Raw genomic sequence first — 20,936 nt, forward strand, 5'->3', positions numbered from 1 at the left:
TTGCTGTGACTTCAACAGTTTTTAAAAGTTATGACACTTAATGTAAAATCTAATATTTTTCTAGATATGAACAGCAACAAATGCCTGCTGGGCCACGACCAGCTACCCAACCTGAAGGCATGATGGGTCCTACTCAGTCTGACCCTAACCTTTACCCTTCTCAAAGATATCACAGCCAGCAAATGTTATCTCATAGTCGTGAGAGTACGGGGGTCCAACCTGGTAGCATCTACCAGGGCCGAGCACCCATGGGGCCAGTTTCTGCCCAAACACCATTTCCTCATTCTGGACCCCCACAAGCTTCAGGTCAAGGGCAGTATGTCCAAGGTCAACAATCACTGGATAGTCACTGTAACTACCAGGTAATAAAATGAATATTTTTTCATCAGCGTTATTTAGGATTCGAAATGTTTTTTACATATATTTACAATCAGATGATAAAGGTTTCTCATCAACTAAAGAAAAAAGAACTCACACTAACTTAACAAGTAGTAAAGGAGAGAGAGAAATAGTTAAAGATCATAATAAGGATTCTTTGTACTTGTTTGAACACATCTTGTCTTCCTTTTTCAATATAAACACACCATAACTCGTGTATTGTTGGTTTAAAGATATAACGTGAACTTTGTTGTTTTTTTAATTTTGTGCCATCTTTTCTTCCTTTTTCAATATAAACACACCATAACCCATGTATTGTTGGTTTAAAGATATAACATGAACTTTGTTCTTTTTTTTAATTTTGTGCCATCTTGTCTTCCTTTTTCAATATAAACACACCATAACCCATGTATTGTTGGTTTGAAGATATAATGTGAACTTTGTTGTTTTTTTAATTTTGTGCCATCTTGTCTTCCTTTATCAATATAAACACACCATAACCCATGTATTGCTGGTTTAAAGATATAACGTGAACTTTGTTGTGTTTTTAATTTTGTGCCATCTTGTCTTCCTTTTTCAATATAAACACACCATAACCCGTGTATTGTTGGTTTAAAGATATGACGTGAACTTTGTTGTGTTTTTAATTTTGTGCCATCTTGTCTTCCTTTTTCAATATAAACACACCATAACCCGTGTATTGTTGGTTTAAAGATATGACATGAACTTTGTTGTGTTTTTAATTTTGTGCCATCTTGTCTTCCTTTTTCAATATAAACACACCATAACCCGTGTATTGTTGGTTTAAAGATATGACGTGAACTTTGTTGTTTTTTTTTTAATTTTGTGCCATCTTGTCTTCCTTTTTCAATATAAACACACCATAACCCGTGTATTGTTGGTTTAAAGATATGACGTGAACTTTGTTGTGTTTTTAATTTTGTGCCATCTTGTCTTCCTTTTTCAATATAAATACACCATAACCCATGTATTGTTGGTTTGAAGATATAACGTGAACTTTGTTTTTTCTTCATTTTTCTACCATTAGGTAATTAAAGTTTGATACATTTTAACAATTGAGATCCATTCCATTCAACTTCAATGCTTCCATTACAAATCCACAATGGTGAGAACATGAAATACAGAAATACAATGTTGATTTTATAAAAGTCTGAACTTGAATGGATATTTGTAATATCCACATACATTATCTTGTGGTCAAAAATGAAACTTCTGTAACCTCTGTTGGTAATGAGGTTAAGAGTTGGACATTGTTCTCCTAGATTATCTTGTGGTCAAATATGAAACTTCTGTAACCTCTGTTGGTAATGAGGTTAAGAGTTGGACAGTGTTCTCCTAGATTATCTTGTGGTCAAATATGAAACTTCTGTAACCTCTGTTGGTAATGAGGTTAAGAGTTGGACAGTGTTCTCCTAGATTATGTTGTGGTCAAAAATGAAACTTCTGTAACCTCTGTTGGTAATGAGGTTAAGAGTTGGACAGTATTCTCCTAGATTATCTTGTGGTCAAAAATGAAACTTCTGTAACCTCTGTTGGTAATGAGGTAAAGAGTTGGACAGTGTTCTCCTAGATTATCTTGTGGTCAAAAATGAAATTTCTGTAACCTCTGTTGGTAATGAGGTTAAGAGTTAGACGGTGTTCTCCTAGATTATCTTGTGGTCAAATATGAAACTTCTGTAACCTCTGTTGGTAATGAGGTTAAGAGTTAGACAGTGTTCTCCTAGATTATCTTGTGGTCAAAAATGAAACTTCTGTAACCTCTGTTGGTAATGAGGTTAAGAGTTGGACAGTGTTCTCCTAGATTATCTTGTGGTCAAAAATGAAACTTCTGTAACCTCTGTTGGTAATGAGGTTAAGAGTTGGACAGTGTTCTCCTAGATTATCTTGTGGTCAAGTATGAAACTTCTGTAACCTCTGTTGGTAATGAGGTTAAGAGTTGGACAGTGTTCTCCTAGATTATCTTGTGGTCAAATATGAGACTTCTGTAACCTCTGTTGGTAATGAGGTTAAGAGTTGGGCAGTGTTCTCCTAGTACACAGTTTTATGTCCACCGTTACTCTGAACAGCTGCACCTGTTTGGATTATGGTCTGTTTTTTGTGTTATGTACATTACATCAAGGTTTCTTTTTTGGAGTTAAGTTTTGTTCTTCAATAAACTTTCCACTTTTTGTGTAACCAACTGCTTTTATTTAATATTGTGGTGATTTTTCTTTGTTATTAAAACTATTAAACACAAATATTAAGTGTTTTTTGTGTTTCAGATGATGTGGTTTTTGGGGTACAGTGACTTGTTGCCAAAATATGACAAACAAACCAATTCCATGATAATAATTGAAAACTAAACTTTAATCATATATACAACAAGAAGCAACGTACAGGCAGGTGTCTCCGTACGGAACTCATAACATTCAGTATATATTTACAATGTCATCTCTCTGTTGTAGGTCTAAATAAATCAACTAATTTTTCTTGGTACATTAAACATGTTATAGAGTATTATAAAGAACTAGGTTCTACATTGTATGTTTAAATAGTTTCATACAGCCAGGTGGTTACGGTACTCGACTCTTAATTAGGGAGTCACAGGTTCGTTTCCACTTCCCACCAAACAGGCTTGCCCTTTCAGCCATGGTGGCTTTATAGCGTAATGGCCAATTCTACTATTAATTGGTAAAAGAGTTGACATGGGTAGTAATGAGTAGCTGTCTTTATTCTAGTCTTACATTTATAAATTGGGGACAGTAACCCTCATGTAGCTTTTTGTGAAATTCCAAACATCACACATTTGTAACTCAACTGATTTTTTGTGTATATTTTACTCCTTATTTCATGTAAATGAATGTAGTAAGTTTGAAATCATATAAATTAAGTCTTCTCCACAATAGGATCTATTGACAGCCTATGCAGTTTCAGTTAAATTGACATAAACATTCTGAGAATGGAAGCTTTTATCTTTTCTATGCTGACAACTGGTAGTATTGATTTCAGTTACTGGTACAGAATTGTACAAATAAAAACATTTTTTGAACTTATCACTTATACAAACTCTACTTACTTACAGGTGCCTTATCTGTTTCTGTTCATTAGTGGTAGTCTACTTATCTGTTTCTGTTCATTAATGGTAGTCTACTTATCTGTTTCTGTTCATTAATGGTAGTCTACTTATCTGTTTCTGTTCATTAATGGTAGTCTACTTATCTGTTTCTGTTCATTAGTGGTAGTCTACTTATCTGTTTCTGTTCATTAATGGTAGTCTACTTATCTGTTTCTGTTCATTAATGGTAGTCTACGTATCTCTTTCTGTTCATTAATGGTAGTCTACTTATCTGTTTCTGTTCATTAATGGTAGTCTACGTATCTCTTTCTGTTCATTAATGATAGTCTACTTATCTGTTTCTGTTCATTAATGATAGTCTACTTATCTGTTTCTGTTCATTAATGGTAGTCTACTTATCTGTTTCTGTTCATTAGTGGTAGTCTACTTATCTGTTTCTGTTCATTAATGGAAGTTACTTATCTCTTTCTGTTCATTAGTGGTAGTCTATACTTATCTGTTTCTGTTCATTAGTGGTAGGCAATACTTATCTGTTTCTGTTCATTAATGGAAGTTACTTATCTCTTTCTGTTCATTAGTGGTAGTCTATACTTATCTGTTTCTGTTCATTAGTGGTAGTCAATACTTATCTGTTTCTGTTCATTAGTGGTAGTCGACTTATCTCTTTCTGTTCATTAGTGGTAGTCTATGTATCTGTTTTTGTTCATCGTTGGTAGTCTATACTTATCTGTTTCTTTTCATTTTTGGTGGTCTGTACTTATCTATTTTTGTTTGTCATTGGTAGTCTTTACTAGTTACATACGTAACAAATATTAGTATTTAGTGAATGTTAAAAAATAAGTGCACAGATGATAGTATATTGTTGACAAGAATAGGTTAATGGTCCATTATTTTTTGGTTTCATAGAATTACCAACAAAACCAGCAGAGCATTTACCTACAAGATGGGTCATCACCCAACAAGATAGGTCATCAGCAAGACATGTATGGAAAACAAACAAATGAATACATGAGACCCCCAGCAGATCAGTACCAAGTGGGAAGCTATGACCTAACACAAGGAGGTGAGATAAAAAACATTTCTCAGAAATGTTCATCTCTGGTAATACCTTTCAATGTAAGTTTTAATAGTTATAACACTAAAAATTGGATTTTGATATCCACATGGGACACAGCACAGAAATACCATTGTAGCTACAAACAAACAAGCTTGTGTAATAAAAACTGAGTTAATATAAAGAGTTAAAATTGAAGTACATTTGGCACTGTTTAAAAGAACAAATAAAATTTAATGAAGAGTGTAGAAATTTGAAAGTAAAGCTTTTTGTGTTTTGAAATACTTAGATCGCAACCAGTATTACAGAAGACCACAGAGCATGGTTCCATCCAGCTTGGGAACAACCTCTCAAAGTGAGTAATAGAATAGAGTACAATAAAATGAACTATATGTAATAATTCTCACAAGATATAAGGTACTGTGTTTTTATTTAGGATAAAATTAGTTTTACGGTTATCTTAGTAAAGATAACTGGTTTTCTTTATTGTATTTGTGTGATAACTTCACTATTTATATATCTTATTGGACACTTCTGCTTACTTCTTACATAACCTTTAAATACGATTTCTTATGTTCAAATCTGTTACAGCCATCATATGACATATATACTTGATTTTGAAAATAATGACTTGTTAAAAAAAATTTAAAAAACTCCAAAGAAATCTCATTGTTAACTCTCTCGACATGGACTTGGTCAATTTGACTGACCACATGACTTCTTTGTATTCATTCAGAATCACTATAGATTTATGCTACTAACTTATAATATGGTATGTATATCTTTACAAAATTGGGCAGACTTTCAGTAAACATTGTAAGTCTTTAACATACAAAAAATCTTAGTTTTAGTGAAGTATGTTTAATAAACTAAAAACGAGGTTTGTTCATGACTGTATCAAGCATTTGTTTAGGTTTGTTCATGACTGTATCAAGCATTTGTTTAGGTTTGTTCATGATTGTATCAAGCATTTGTTTAGGTTTGTTCATGACTGTATCAAGCATTTGTTTGAAATAATTTGTGTGCAGAATGATTTTCGTTTCAAGGTTAAAAATACTTTCCTTCATCTCAGAAATCTCACATTTTATATGTGTAACCCCTAAAACATCCTAAACACATTTTAGATGTTTGTTTTCAGTAAAACTTAATAAGTTATCTGTTATTTTTCTCTGCCTTAACTCTATACATGGCTGATCAATTTGACTTACCATGTAATCATAAAAAAAAAAGTCACCTGCTGGAACAGCAGTAAATCTATGGACTTACAATGCTAAAAGTATGGGTTTGATTCCCCTCGGTGGACTCAGCAGATATCACAATGTGGCTTTGTTATAAGAAAACACACACCATAAAAAGTCAAAATAAACCCAAATTACATGCTTTTTTCCTTTCTAGAATGACTTCAAATGTAACGTGAAAGTACATTCGTTTATTTTAAGTAGCTTTAAATTGCTAACAGTAACATCTATTTATAATTGTCTTTTGCGCTATGTCTTACTGCTATCCATGGTATTATAAATTGTAAACCACTTGGGGAATGTGCAGCTCATGTTATGCTATCAGATTACCTTACTCAAGAGCTATTCGAAGCTGCTCTCATGTGGGCTTCATGAAATATTTTTAGTATTAGTTACTTTTATAACAATAAACATGAAAAACAAAAATTAGAGTACTTACCCGGGTATTGATTTTTGCTGTCAACGACATTTAAACGTACCTTTTTTTAATACTAATGGTAGTATTTCAGTTATCTGTGTGATTCCTCTGGTAATCAAAGTTGTATTAGATATAAGTTGGTTACTAACTTTTGAGAACACAATGGTAGGTGAAAACATTGGCTTTCTTTTGGTAAGAGAAAATATATAATTAATTGTAAGATAAAACTATTAAATTCTGAAAGACAAGATGTGGCACGAGGGGTCTGGTATTCTATTTGGTAGCTCAGTAAAATATATAATTAATTGTAAGATAAAACTATTAAATTCTGAAAGACAAGATGTGGCACGAGGGGTCTGGTATTCTATTTGGTAGCTCTGTAAAATATATAATTAATTGTAAGATAAAACTATTAAATTCTGAAAGACAAGATGTGACACGAGGGGTCTGGTATTCTATTTGGTAGCTCTGTAAAATATATAATTAATTGTAAGATAAAACTATTAAATTCTGAAAGACAAGATGTGGCACGAGGGGTCTGGTATTCTATTTGGTAGCTCTGTAAAATATATAATTAATTGTAAGATAAAACTATTAAATTCTGAAAGAGAAGATGTGGCACGAGGGGTCTGGTATTCTATTTGGTAGCTCTGTAAAATATATAATTAATTGTAAGATAAAACTATTAAATTCTGAAAGAGAAGATGTGGCACGAGGGGTCTGGTATTCTATTTGGTAGCTCTGTAAAATATATAATTAATTGTAAGATAAAACTATTAAATTCTGAAAGAGAAGATGTGGCACGAGGGGTCTGGTATTCTATTTGGTAGCTCTGTAAAATATATAATTAATTGTAAGATAAAACTATTAAATTCTGAAAGAGAAGATGTGGTACGAGGGTCTGGTATTCTATTTGGTAGCTCTGTAAAACATATAATTAATTGTAAGATAAAACTATTAAATTCTGAAAGAGAAGATGTGGCACGAGGGTCTGGTATTCTATTTGGTAGCTCTGTAAAATATATAATTAATTGTAAGATAAAACTATTAAATTCTGAAAGAGAAGATGTGGCAACGAGGGTCTGGTATTCTATTTGGTAGCTCTGTAAAATATATAATTAATTGTAAGATAAAACTATTAAATTCTGAAAGAGAAGATGTGGCACGAGGGGTCTGGTATTCTATTTGGTAGCTCTGTAAAATATATAATTAATTGTAAGATAAAACTATTAAATTCTGAAAGACAAGATGTGGCACGAGGGGTCTGGTATTCTATTTGGTAGCTCTGTAATGACAATATTGTAGTGAGTAATGTTCATTTAACACCGTAGTTACTGGAGGTGTGGTAGATAAAAGATGGAACAGAAGATACCTACGGAAGATGTGTCATTTATAAAATATAGAATTAAGAACTTCATACTTATATAATCAGTATAACATAAAGTAGTTAAATTCAATTTTGAATGTAAGACATTAAAACTTTGTGTCATGCAGAGTAAAGAATACTCATTGCAATAGATTATGTGAACTTCATCGGTGTTTAGTGTAGCCAGATATTACTGTGTTGTGAAAGAGATACACAGAACTGAAGACATAATTACTGAACATGTTCATTGTCACACAGCAAAAATAACATATTTATTTAATTTTTCATGTAAATTGTCGTATGTTAAGATTTTTATTTTGTTATCAAGGCTGGCCAAGAGATGGTAATTACCAGCAGTATCCACCAGCCCGTCGAGAGGGTTGGGATGGACCTCAGGGGGTGAGTGGATCCCCAACAGGCTCCACTACTTGGAAGATGTCTGCTTATCCTACAACTACAGGCTACTCATCAGTGAACATGCCAAACAAAATACAGTATGGACAAGATAGGATGTGTTTTCCAAACAAAAGAATACCAGTAAGCTGTTTCTTGAAAGTTGACTCAAGTGTAACCGTTGAACATAACATTTTGGGACCTGTTGGTCCTTCTTGGCTGTTCCATCCTCTAAAATAGATTAAAACTATGAAATAAATATAACTTTTTTTAAAGTCAGCCCTTATCACTTTTATAATTATAAAATGTTTTCTTACACTTACTGCCTCTACAACATCTGAAGGGAAACTGTTTGAAAGGCCACCACCCTTGTTGGAAACAAATAATGTCAGATGTTTTTAACAATGAATTGCTAGCATATTTTGATTTTATAAGAGACTGTTTTTTTAAAAAATTCAAAATAAAGTAGGACATAAAAATATATTTTCATGTTCACTTTTTTAGTTTTACACATTTCCAGTATAGAAATGAATTTGAGAAAATAAAAATTAAAACAAATGAATGTCTTATTTTAAAAATAAATTTTTATGTGTAGAGCCAATAATACCTTTTCACCCATCAATGTCTTATTGTTAATCTTAGGGCTACCTCTGAGGGCTTATAATGTTGAAAATTGGGTTCTGATCCTTGTAGTAAGCCCAACAGGGATAGCCCATGTAGTTTAACACTTAACAAAAATCAATTATATGAGGAAATCGTGAGTTCACAAAATGGCTGTCAACAGTTTTCTTAAGATATAAGTATCTGGAATGGGAAGTTATATATTACTTTTTTTTTATCAAATTTAAGTTTTCTGAATTGTTTGAAATGAGACTCAATACCCACTTTTTCTTTATCCTTTGTTTAGCCATACCCAGGAACAAGCCAGGCCAATCATTATCCTTATCCAACTCTGAAAAAGGAAACAATCTTTCCATGTAACACCGTGGAAGGAGTGCTACCAATCCTCACTAAAAGGAGACGCATCACTGCTAAAGATGTGAGTCCCGTGGATCCCTGGAGAGTCATGATGTCTTTAAAGTCTGGACTTTTAGTTGAAAGTACCTGGGCATTAGATGTCCTTTCAGTGTTGATTTGTGATGACAACTGTATGCTCTACTTTGGACTCGGTCATCTTCCTGGTCTTTTAGAAGTGTTATTGGAGCATTACCGTCGCTGTTTGTCTCTCATTTTTTGGTCTTGGTAATGAGCTGGAAGTTGGATATGAGCGTAGTGTGTCTATTAGCTCAGAAACTGAAATAAAAAACTGCATGTTTGTACCCTTTAAGGTCAGTTCTGAAGAAAACGAGAAAGAAGATGACAACACAAAAGATAAATTGTCTGTATTAAAAAGTGAAAATTATACAGAGAAAACAAGATGTGGAAAAACAGTGGGAAGCAAACAAGATGATGCTCTCTTTCTTACAGACTCGGAAAAGAAGTGGGACTTCCATGAAGGGTTTGAGAGTGGTGTTGACCATTGGAAGTGTGGTGGTGGAGACACTACTCATCATATCCAGACTCACTTAGAAAATATGGAAAGCTATGTAAGTTTTGTGAAAGTAATGGATGAGAAAAATTCCACTGCTCTGAAAGAAGAAGACGAACAAAGCTTCAGGGGTAAACCTGTTTGTGTTCGGCAGAATATAGATCACGAAACCTTGACTGCTGAGCGTTGTGAAAACGAACCTGTGATAAAAGATAATTTCAAATTGTGTGAGTTAAAGGGAGCACCTGTTACTGTCAGTAAACATTCTGAACAGTGTTGTAACCTGGATCAAATTGATGTCAACAGTAACTGTGAATGTATGGAAAAGGAAGTAGTTGTTAAAGAGGAAAAAACAAGCTTTCAAACCCAAAGAAGATATGGAAAATAAGAACGATAATAGTAGCACAGCAGAAGAGCAGAGCTTGAGAATACGTTGTTCTTTATTACCTCGAAAACGACATCCCGACGACTGTGACTTAGAAAAAGAAACCTATGACCGAGATGAACCATCGCTCTGTCTAGTGAGAGATGGGCAGGAGAGTTTGTCTCGTCGGTGTTTATGTCTTTCGACTTTCATTAGAAACCTCTCATTTGTGCCAGGAAATGATTCTGAAATGTCCAAACATGCTGGATTTCTTCTAATTATTGGAAAACTTCTACTGCTGCATCATATCCACCTAAATCGCAAGCCATCACAACAACATTATGACCGTGAAGATGAGACGGACACTTTTTCTGTGACAGATTCTTGCAGTAGCTTAAATGGTGAACAAGAGTGGTGGTGGGATATGCTTCATTTACTTAGAGAAAACACACTTGTAACTCTAGCTAACATCGCTGGTCAGTTGGATCTTGCACCTTTTCCAGAAGAGATCAGCCTTCCAATTCTGGATGGTTTGCTTCACTGGGCAATTTGTCCATCCTCTTATGCCCAGGACCCTTTTCCAACACAACCAGTATACTCCGTCCTGTCTCCTCAACGTCTGTCCCTTGAAGCCCTCTGTAAGCTTTCCATTCATGATAGTAACGTCGATCTACTCCTTGCTACTCCTCCTTGGAGTCGAATTGAGAAACTGTTCTCATTTTTAGCCCAGTCGCTCAATCGTAACAAGGACCAGGTGTTGCGGGAATTTTCTTTGGTAATTCTTTCGAGCTTTGCTCAAGCTGATGACGGTATTGCAAAGGCTATTGCTTTGCAAAGCTGTTGCATCTCCAACCTGTTGATATTTGTAGAACAAGCAGAACAGAGTGCTCTTCAGGTTGCTAACATCCAGGGCATTAATGCCTTACGTGAAAATCCAGAACTCATGGGAACAACCTTAGAGAAGGTACGTTGTGCAGCCTTCACGTTACGTTGTCTCTCTCGTGTGCCAGAAAACCAGCGTCTCTTTGTGCAACATCAGCAGAGGCTTCTGAACTTGGTGATGTCTCAGATTCTGGACCAGGGGGTTGCATCAATTATTGCTGATGTGTTGTACGAATGTTCACAGAACTGTGAAACCAGTAGTGACACAAACTCTGTAGGTTCAACAGTTTTGTAGTGAAACTTTCTAGGAGCTTTGTTTTCAAATTTCACCATGAGACTTTTTTTCAGCCACATCTCTTCCTGACTGGTGCAATGATTCTGTGGTCTGGGGCCAAAAAAAACCAACTTAAAACAGAATACTGTGTTGCAGAATTCTTAATGTGGCCCCTCCCAGACAATTAAACATGGAAATGCCAAGATGTAGAGATCGTAAAGACTCAAACCTGAATCCTGAAGCCATTATATTGGTTGTGGAGGTACATAAGCCACTTGTATTTATTGCTAGATATTTTTATTTTGCACTGGTTCTTGTATGTATACATTCGTTAAGAAAAAAACGTTGTATTACTATATATCGTAGGCAATCTCATGTGAAGAACAGTTACTGATAAACGTTTGTTCAGCAGCACAATGAATTATCTATTTCAATAACAGCAGAAAGATAATGACTTGGTCTCTGATATCTCTTACAAATGGAAGTAGTGAAGGTAACACGTATTACAGCAGAGAAATACTGTTCTTCATTGTAATTTTAAAGTAGATTTTACTCTGGTATAAAAATAACCCACACAGTTTTCGGTTGTTTTTTGTTTTTTTTTCTGTCTCATAATTAAAGAATTGCTTGAATCTTATTCAATGACTTGGATTTCCAAATACCAGTTAAACAACACTTGCGAGGAAAGTCATTTCCCAAAGTCCGCAACAACAATTAGTTAATTTGATGACTGGAATTTTGGGCAGAAATTATTTAGGTATGTTCGTGAAAAAACGTGCTCATGATTGCACGTGCTCATGATTGCTCTGTACATGTGTAGCATTTTTGTGTATGTACGTATGTGTATGTATGTAAGGTTCAGGATCAGATACAGTGACTCGAACCGGAACAAGTGATCGCCTCATGTTCATTCTATCTCTCCACCGTAAAACATCACGTGGCAGTGATTACATTCTTTGCTTAGAAATTTCAGAGTCAAGTATGACCTTTTCCTCTTTAGTCCTTTGATATTGGTATGAACGAGTACAGAAGCTTTATACTATGTATATGTTTGATGAAAAATTACAAATAAATGTACAGTATACATTCTTCACTTTAGTTGTTTTGTTTTTGACGACAATCAAAGTTCAAACCCTTCATAAGAATTACAGTAAATAGCAGAAGCAACAAATTAACCCTGTTTAATGAGATATCGTCCATTAATTCGGTGATAGGTAAACCTCGATTTTATAATATTCATACAGTCCTCGTGAAAGGTTTCTATAGATATGGACGTCTTGCTTACTATAATTTATATAAAGACATTTTTTCTTGCAATTATCAGATAAAGGAAACTACAGAGTTCATTTTTCGAGTTTGTATTTCTTTCAGCAGATTCGTTGGTTAACTATACTTTAAATTATTACAAGACTTAACTACACATATATTTGATTGAAAATATAATTTGAAAAACAGTTATGTTTTTATCTTGACAGCATTATATTCAGACTCTGTAACTGACCTGCTAACAATTGTATTTTTATTTTCTATATTTATGGTACATCAAAGCTCTACAGATCTCTTGCATCATTGTTCTGGTGCCATCTAAAAACCCTTAAAATATCCATTAAATTAGTTTTATGACTACTACTACCTAGTACTTTTTGAAAACAAAACAAACTAGAAAATTGCTGTATTGAAAATGTAAATATTTATGTTGTGAGAGCATTTTAAATTTTCAAGTATGAAGGCAATCACTAGACAGTATGATTACTGCTTTAATCATTGTTAAACAGCTGTGAGATTCAGTTAAATTATTATGCACTTTTAGAGAGAACAACTTGGCACATGTGAGAGACAACTGGTCATGTTTACACTGAGAAACCTTCAACCTACAAACGAGTTAGGCATACATGTACAATTATTAGTAAATTAACAAGTGGGAGACTATATTTGAGTGTTGATACGTGAAAGTGATTTACATTACAGCCGCAAAACTAGAAAGAAAACTACTCACTTCTAAACTTTTTTGTTTAACTTTAGTATAAATACATGTAAATTTTGATTCATATGTTGTTTTATTCAGACCTCATGTAAATGAAATTGTGCAAATTTGCCCATTTTTACATAGAAAATAGGTTAATTTCTAAATTTCATTATTCTGGTCACAAAAGCAAAGTTTGAAGGGAATAATGGCCATTTTCTGTACTTTTACAACATAACCAATTAAGAAATAACACATACTATCCAGGAACAAAACTTGTGTTACATCGTGTAATAACACATACTATCCAGGAACAAAACTTGTGTTACATCGTGTAATAACACATACTATCCAGGAACAAAACTTGTGTTACATAGTGTAATAACACATACCATCCAGGAACAAAACTTGTGTTACATAGTGTAATATCACATACCATCCAGGAACAAAACTTGTGTTACATAGTGTAATAACACATACTATCCAGGAACAAAACTTGTGTTACATACTGTAATAACACATACTATCCAGGAACAAAGCTTGTGTTACATACTGTAATAACACATACTATCCAGGAACAAAATTTGAGTTACATAATGTCATCAGCGTTGGTTATAACCCCTGGTAGAAGCTTTTCCTGTAGTATGGCTTTAATAGGTAATATTCCACGGAACAATAAGATAACGTACTGTAGAGTAGCAACACTTAATAGCAAAATGTAATAACCTGATCATGTTATTTTAATCTCGTACATTCACTGATTATCAATATATCATTTTCTCCACACACATGGCTAGGTGGTTAAGGCACTCGACTGATAATCTGAGGGTCGCAGGTTTGAATCCCCATCACATTAAACATGCTCGCCCTTTCAGTGATGGGGGCATTATAATGAGAAAATCAATTGCACTGTTCGTTGGTAAAAGTGTTGGCGGTGGGTGGTGATGACTAGCTGCCTTCCCTCTAGTCTTATACTGCTAAATTAGGGACAGATAGCCTTCGTATAGCTTTGTATGAAATTCAAAACAAACCAAACTACTTAAATTTTAAATACGAAACATAACCTTGTAACGAATTTTATAATACATATGACTTCTCAGCAGTGTTAAGATTAGTTTTGTCAATAAAAATTGATGTACGCAAGCCATAAGAACTTTCAATTTTTCACAAATTTTGTACACAACCTAAAAACTAACATTGGTATTACTATTTCAATGTTAATTTACATTAATATCACTCACTTATTATTTTACTTAAACTTAACGTCATTTTGCCATTTTTGACAAATGAGCAACATTTGGTTTTTGATGTATTCACTAATAAACTATTTAATTATACGAAACAAAGAATATATAACCAAGTTTTATCATTAAACAAGTATTTTATTAATAATTCAAGTTTGACGGTCTTACGAATTTAGTGAAACATCTTCCCATAAAGAAATAGTAAACTTTTAACAGTTCTTTCTACCAGAATCTCCTTACTAAATGTTTTTGGTATCAGGCTGTCCTTAGTAGATGTTTGTTACTGTGTCTGGAGGCAGATTCTCCTTTCTATTTGTCATGTCAGGCCTTCCTTACTAAGTTTTAAGAGCCAGACTCTCCTTACTAGGTTTTTGGTATCAGGCTGTCTTTAGTAGATGTTTGTTACTGTGTCTGGAGGCAGATTCTCCTTTCTATTTGTCATGTCAGGCCTTCCTTACTAAGTTTTAAGAGCCAGACTCTCCTTACTAGGTTTTTGGTATCAGGCTGTCTTTAGTAGATGTTTGGTACTGTGTCTGGAGGCAGATTCTCCTTTCTATTTGTCATGTCAGGCCTTCCTTACTAAGTTTTAAGAGCCAGACTCTCCTTACTAGGTTTTTTGGTATCAGGCTGTCTTAGTAGATGTTTGTTACTGTGTCTGGAGGCAGATTCTCCTTTCTATTTGTCATGTCAGGCCTTCCTTACTAAGTTTTAAGAGCCAGACTCTCCTTACTAGGTTTTTGGTATCAGGCTGTCTTTAGTAGATGTTTGTTACTGTGTCTGGAGGCAGATTCTCCTTTCTATTTGTCATGTCAGGCCTTCCTTACTAAGTTTTAAGAGCCAGACTCTCCTTACTAGGTTTTTGGTATCAGGCTGTCTTTAGTAGATGTTTGGTACTGTGTCTGGTGGCAGATTCTACTTTCTATTTGTTATGTCAGGCCTTCCTTACTATGTTTTTAGTGCCAGACTCTCCTTACTAGATGTTTTGGTATCAGGCTCTCCTTAGTCGATGTTTGTTACTGTGTCTGGTGGCAGATTCTCCTTTCTATTATCATGTCAGGCCTTCCTTACTAAGTTTTTAGTGCCAGACTCTTCTTACTTGTTGTTTGTTTCGACAATTTTGTTTCAAACTTTCCATTCTCTTTGTTACTATGTTACTGGTGTCACACTTTCTTTTCTAATCTTTTGTTACTATGTTGGCGTGCCAGATTCTCTTTACTATACAACTGTCGCCATTTTGCTGGTGCCAGTCTGCTCTTGTTAGCCTTTTCTCGCTGTGTTACTTTTTTTTTATTAATTGCTTGTCACTATATTTATGGTGTTAGTTTTTCCTTACTAACTATTGATATCATTTCTGTCTGTTTATCTTCATGTTTCTGCTGCCAGAAATTCTCACGAACCATTTCTTGCCTTCTTCTGTTTCCAGATTATCATTACTGTTTGTCACAGCCCTTGGTGTGAATGTCTGTACGTGGTAATGGGACCTCCCAGAGAAGGTTTTTTTTTTTATTTTGCATCCTCAGGGTTCTGAACATCCACCCACATGTTTGCCCTGCATGGCGACACGTGAAAGGGAGAAGATCCTGGTGGTTGATGAGTCCAATCCCAACACACCACTTTGGCCTTGAATTCCTTTAGATAGGTAGCCCTCATGATCAGTTGGCTAGTCCTGCTGGGGTCGGGTCAATTAAGTACCTGAGTTAGGCATTCTCAGTGGGTGTTGTAGACATTATTTCTGATGCTGGTGTTTTGGTTTGGTGCCCAAGAAACCTTGTCGTAGCTGCAATGTCTTCGTTTGACATTGTAGTCCCTCATTGGGCACCTTGGTGGATGGGGACTGGATTAAGAAACAGCTACTTCGTAAACGAACACGTCTTGATGACTGGTCTCCAAGCCATTCTGCACCTTTATCTCGTTTCTTCGACAGACAAACGTTTAGGGCAAATGTCTTCCTTTTTTACTCAAAAGGGCTTAGGCTGGCTCTCCACTGTACATCAAGAAGCTTCATTCTGGAAACATCTACTCTAAAACACAATGAACTCCTGAATTCGGAGATTTGGGGATATACCCACTGATGTTACTCCCCACGTTACTTTGAATTCCTCACGAGAAATTAATGTTGAGAGGGATTTGAAGAACAAGAACCTTTGAAAAGATTCTCTATGGTTTCTCCAGCCAGAGCGTTTCTCTTGTGCACCACATATCCACTCGAAAAGACAGAATTATGCTGCCAACCAGTCTCTTAATTTTGACGTTTATGTCGCCACGGCCACCTGCCTTTATCAGGGCAAGTTATCTGAAGTGTTAAGTATGGTTATACGTTCCTTTCTGATGTTAACAGTGTCAGCAGTTCCGACAGTCTAAAGCATCATGTTGTGGTTGTTTGACGTGTGCTGGTTATGGTGGCAGAAACCATGAAGCCTACGAGTATGAACTGAAATCCCACTGTCTAAACTGTAGTGGCTTTCGCCTCTCTTACTTTTGTTCATGTCCTAAGGAAAAAGAGGTACAGTGTTTAAAATCATTTGCAACATTTCGTACCCAGAGGCTCGGAAGTTAACGTCCTCATCTTCCTTTCAGACATACACTGCTGGCCAAAATCTTAAGGCCAATGAACATAAATAAAAAATATGCATTTTGCGTTGTTAGACTCAACCACTTATTTGAGTAGAGCTCCGAAAGATGAAAAGGGAAAATAAAAATAAAAAAAAACTTTAGCATTTAATAGGGAAAATGTGAACACTATGGAATAAGCCTAAATATGGTCAAAGGTTAAAGACCATACCAAAAAGAAGTCCAAAACAAGGTAGGAAATGCCCAACAAGAAATCTCAGTAGTGAGTTGCACGGCCGTCATTGCGAATAACTGCAAACATTCGCTTTGGCATGGTCGATATAAGCGTTTGCAGAAGAAATGTTTGGCTGGAATGTTATTCCAAGTGGTGAAGATGGCTTAACGAAGATCATGCACTTTTTGGAATTGACGTCCATTTCTATAGATTTCCCTTGCCATCCACCCCCAAACATTTTCAGTGGGGTTCACTTTGGGCAGACGCTGGATGGTCCAAAAGAATCACGTTATATGTCATGAAAAAGTCCTTTGTCCTGCTGGCATTGTGGATTGCAGCATTGTCCTGCTGAAAGATCCAGTCATTTCCACACAAGCGAGGCCTTTCAGTCAACAAGGATGCCCTTTTCAACATCCCAATGTAGCCAGCTGCTGTTTGACACCCCTGTATAACCTGAAGCTCCATTGTTCTTTGGAAGGAGAAAGCACCTCAGATCATGATGGAACCTCCTCCACTGTCTCGTGTAGAAAATGTCTCCAGTTGGATATCCTTATCGTGCCAGTAACATTGGAAGCCAATCTGACACATCCATGTTAAATTTTTTTCTCATCAGAGGATAAAACTTTCCACTTTACTACGTCCCATGTTTGGTGCTTCTCAGCAAAGTTTACCCGAAATGTTTTGTAGATTGGAAGAAGGCGTGGCCTTTGAAGACGTTTACGGCTTTAAAAGCCTTTCTCTCGTAGTTGCCCTCTTATTGTTCTTGAGCTGCATTCTACGTCCGTAAGGGCCTTAATCTGGTTCGACGATCGGCTGGTGTCTTGCTGGACAACCCGTCTATCCTCCTGCTCAACGCCGGCGAAATTTCCTTTGGCCGACCACTTGAAATTCTCGTTCTGTATCCCTCAGAGTCTTTTAAGAAATTTGCAACAACAGTTTTACTACGCCCAATCTCACCAGCAATGGCACATTGAGGGAGACCTTGCTTTTTGTAGCTCAACAATTCTGTCACGTACAAACTCTGTCAACTTTTTAGCCTTTGCCATGTTTTTACCCAAGGTAACACAGGAGATGTCAGTGGGAGATGTTGACAACGCTAATGCTTGAACACAAATGACTAAATTTCGTTACGTGTTTACCAATTAACGCTTCGTTTCAGTATGGTTTTAAATTTTTGACCAGCTAGTATTTAGGCTAATTTCATAGTGTTCACATTTTCCCTATTAAATGCTAAAAACGTTTTTTTTATTTTCCATTTTCTTATTTCCATCTTTCGAAGCTCTACTCAAATAAATGATTGAGTTTAACAACGCAAAATGCATATTTTTTCTTTATGTTCATTGTTCTTAAGATTTTGGCCAGCAGTGTATACTTCTGCATTACCTTCCACTGCTAGAGTGGGACTGCAATCAGGTCTTCCTGTGCCTCCAACAATGTTGTTTTTGAACCATACAGAGTCTTTTTATCTCTATGAATAAACAAGTTGACAAGTCATCATCTACTTCTGTCTCTGCGCCCACCATTCCTTCCAGTGACTGCCTTAGCCCATTTCCATTTGCCCTAGCTTCTGACGTCAGAAGGCTACCTTCTTCAACCTCAAAATTTAGAACGATTCTATTCTCAGTCGCTGGAATCTGCTTCTCCTGATAAAGACCTGCTCACTAGGCCTAGGATATAATTCATGATGGTCGACAGACCTCTTTATAATAAAAAAACTTTGTCGCAAACTGAAGGGTTCTCCTTTACCTAAGTAAAACAGACATTTTGATGCAGTGGAATTGTCGACGTTTTCATTCTAACGTGTTCCTTGCTGGGATAACAAGAAGTCTTCAGATTTGCAATGCTAAAATAATGGATTTGATTCCCCTCAGCAGACAGCCCAGTGTGGCTTTCCTACAAGAAAAACATACAAACACACCATTCTAATCTTGATGATATTAAGGCCTTAATCCATTCCTATAATCCTGTGTCTTTCCTTACAGAAAACCTTTCAGCTGTTTACTTTATACCAGAATGTCAGTTTATGTGATAGATGAGGGTATGGAGGGCCCACCCCGTCTTTACCACTTGATACACCTCTGGAGGCCATAGCCATTCGTATTTCTTTGGGCCATACCATCACTGTTTTTTCTCTCTTGGAGATACTCATGATCAATCAGATCATGATGATACTCTCGTTGAACACTTACTGTCTCCCTTTTTAATCTTGTGAGACTTTAATGGGCACAGTCTTATTTGGGGTGGTATTGATACTGATTAGAGACGTCGTTTCATGGAGCATATGCTTTCAGATCACATCCTTTCTCTCTTTAGTACTGGTTCACATACTTATATTTACGCACCTTGTCAGACTTTACTGTCACAGACTTATATATGCTCTCCTTCACTTTTGTCTTATTTTTCTTGGAGGGCTGAAAATGTCTCATGGGGCAGTGATAATTTTCCTAGAGTCTTGAGAGAGATTGGCCGTGGTCGATTCCACTCGACTCGCATGTCTTGCAGGCCAAATGGTCCTTTTTACTTGTAACTTGTTCCAGCTGTCGTTTGTCTGCCATTGATAAACAAATGTGTGGCAGCAGTAACTTATTATATTGTCTCAGTGTATTCCTAAAACCTCGACACGTTTTCCACGGGATCCTCATCCATGGTGAAGTCCTCCCTCCCAGGGAGGCACTGAAGGTTCATAAACTGGCCTAGGATATTTTACAATTATCCCACTTTTCAAACTGATTGCATTTTAGCAGGCCTGTGCACGGCCAGTTAGACATCAAAACCAAAAGGAAACTTGGATTAAGTTCACAACTATCATCTCTTCTACCATCAGTTCCAAAATCCTATGGGACAAGATTTGGAAGACCAATGGGAAGTATACCTTCTGTTTCCTTTCCATTTTACTCTCCAATAGCCAGGAAGCTGCTAATGTCCAGTGCATTGCTGATACACTTAGCGCGGCTTTTTTAGTGCATCTAGCCCTTCGGTTTTTCTCCCGCCTTTTTAACCGTCAAATCTCGAGCAGAGCAATTGCCTCTTTCCTTTGGGGCCAATCGTCTCTGTGACTATAATCACCCCTTTACACTGATGGAACTCAAGCTTGCTTTTAATCAGTCTGGCAGTTCATCAGTTGGACTGGATGATATTCAATACGAGATGCTGCATTATTTCTCTTCTGCCTCTCGCTATTCTTCTGGTTATTTTTCAGTTTATTTGGCAAGAGGATGTTTTTCTTGATATGTGGCACTGGGTTATTGTTCACCTTTATCTGAGTCAGAATAGGATGCCAAGATTCCTTCTAACTATCATACAGTTGCCTTGACTAGCTGTTTCTGTAAGATCTGAGAGAGGATGGTTAATGCTTATCTAGTTTGGTTCCTCGAATCAAATAATCTCCTCCCATCCACCCAGTGGGAGTTGTGTCGACAGTAATCCATTGTGGACTACCTGATTTGACTCAGTCTATATTAGGGAAGCCTTTCTCAAGAGGAAAAATCTTCTTCCTGTGAACTTAGAAGGCTTATCACACTACTTGAAAGTACGGCATTTTGTGGAACATTCACTCCTATATGCTTGCATAGCCATTTACCCATTCTTATCTGGAACTTTTTACTTGACAGGCGACTCCAAGTCTGGGTAGGTTCGATACTTTTCCAATATTTTCCACAGGAACTTAGAGACTCTCAGAGCTGTGTTTTGAGGGTCTTACTTTTCACTACCAAGATTAATGCTATCACCACACAACTTTCTTCTATTGTTACAAATGAACTCTATATCGACGATTTCCATATCTTGTATCAGTTGTGGACTATGAAGTGGTAGCTCCAGTCTCCCCTCAACCAATTGGTGAAATGGACCACAACAAGCGGTTTTACATTTTTCTTTCTCTAAAACTGATTGCATACAATTTTGCTTCTAAAAGACCATATACTATGATCCTGAGCTTCATGTTCTTCCTGTGGTCCTTGAAGAAAATATCTTG

The 20,936-nt window shown here is 36.0% G+C and overlaps 1 protein-coding gene across 1 annotated transcript in view; it reads left to right on the forward strand.

The window, feature by feature from the left end:
- LOC143250418 (trithorax group protein osa-like) overlaps positions 1-12,064 on the forward strand; it is a 30,729-nt gene extending 18,665 nt beyond the window's left edge. Inside the window, 7 exon segments of the mRNA XM_076500885.1 lie at positions 65-362; positions 4,361-4,517; positions 4,798-4,863; positions 7,859-8,067; positions 8,831-9,154; positions 9,156-9,828; positions 9,830-12,064. Of these exon segments, the coding sequence (XP_076357000.1) occupies positions 65-362; positions 4,361-4,517; positions 4,798-4,863; positions 7,859-8,067; positions 8,831-9,154; positions 9,156-9,828; positions 9,830-10,992 (2,890 nt within the window). The 3' untranslated portion in view covers positions 10,993-12,064.
- Positions 12,065-20,936: the final 8,872 nt, after the last annotated feature.

This window comes from Tachypleus tridentatus, chromosome 5 (assembly GCF_004210375.1).
Source record: "Tachypleus tridentatus isolate NWPU-2018 chromosome 5, ASM421037v1, whole genome shotgun sequence".
In the NCBI taxonomy this organism is placed as follows: Eukaryota; Metazoa; Arthropoda; class Merostomata; order Xiphosura; family Limulidae; genus Tachypleus; species Tachypleus tridentatus.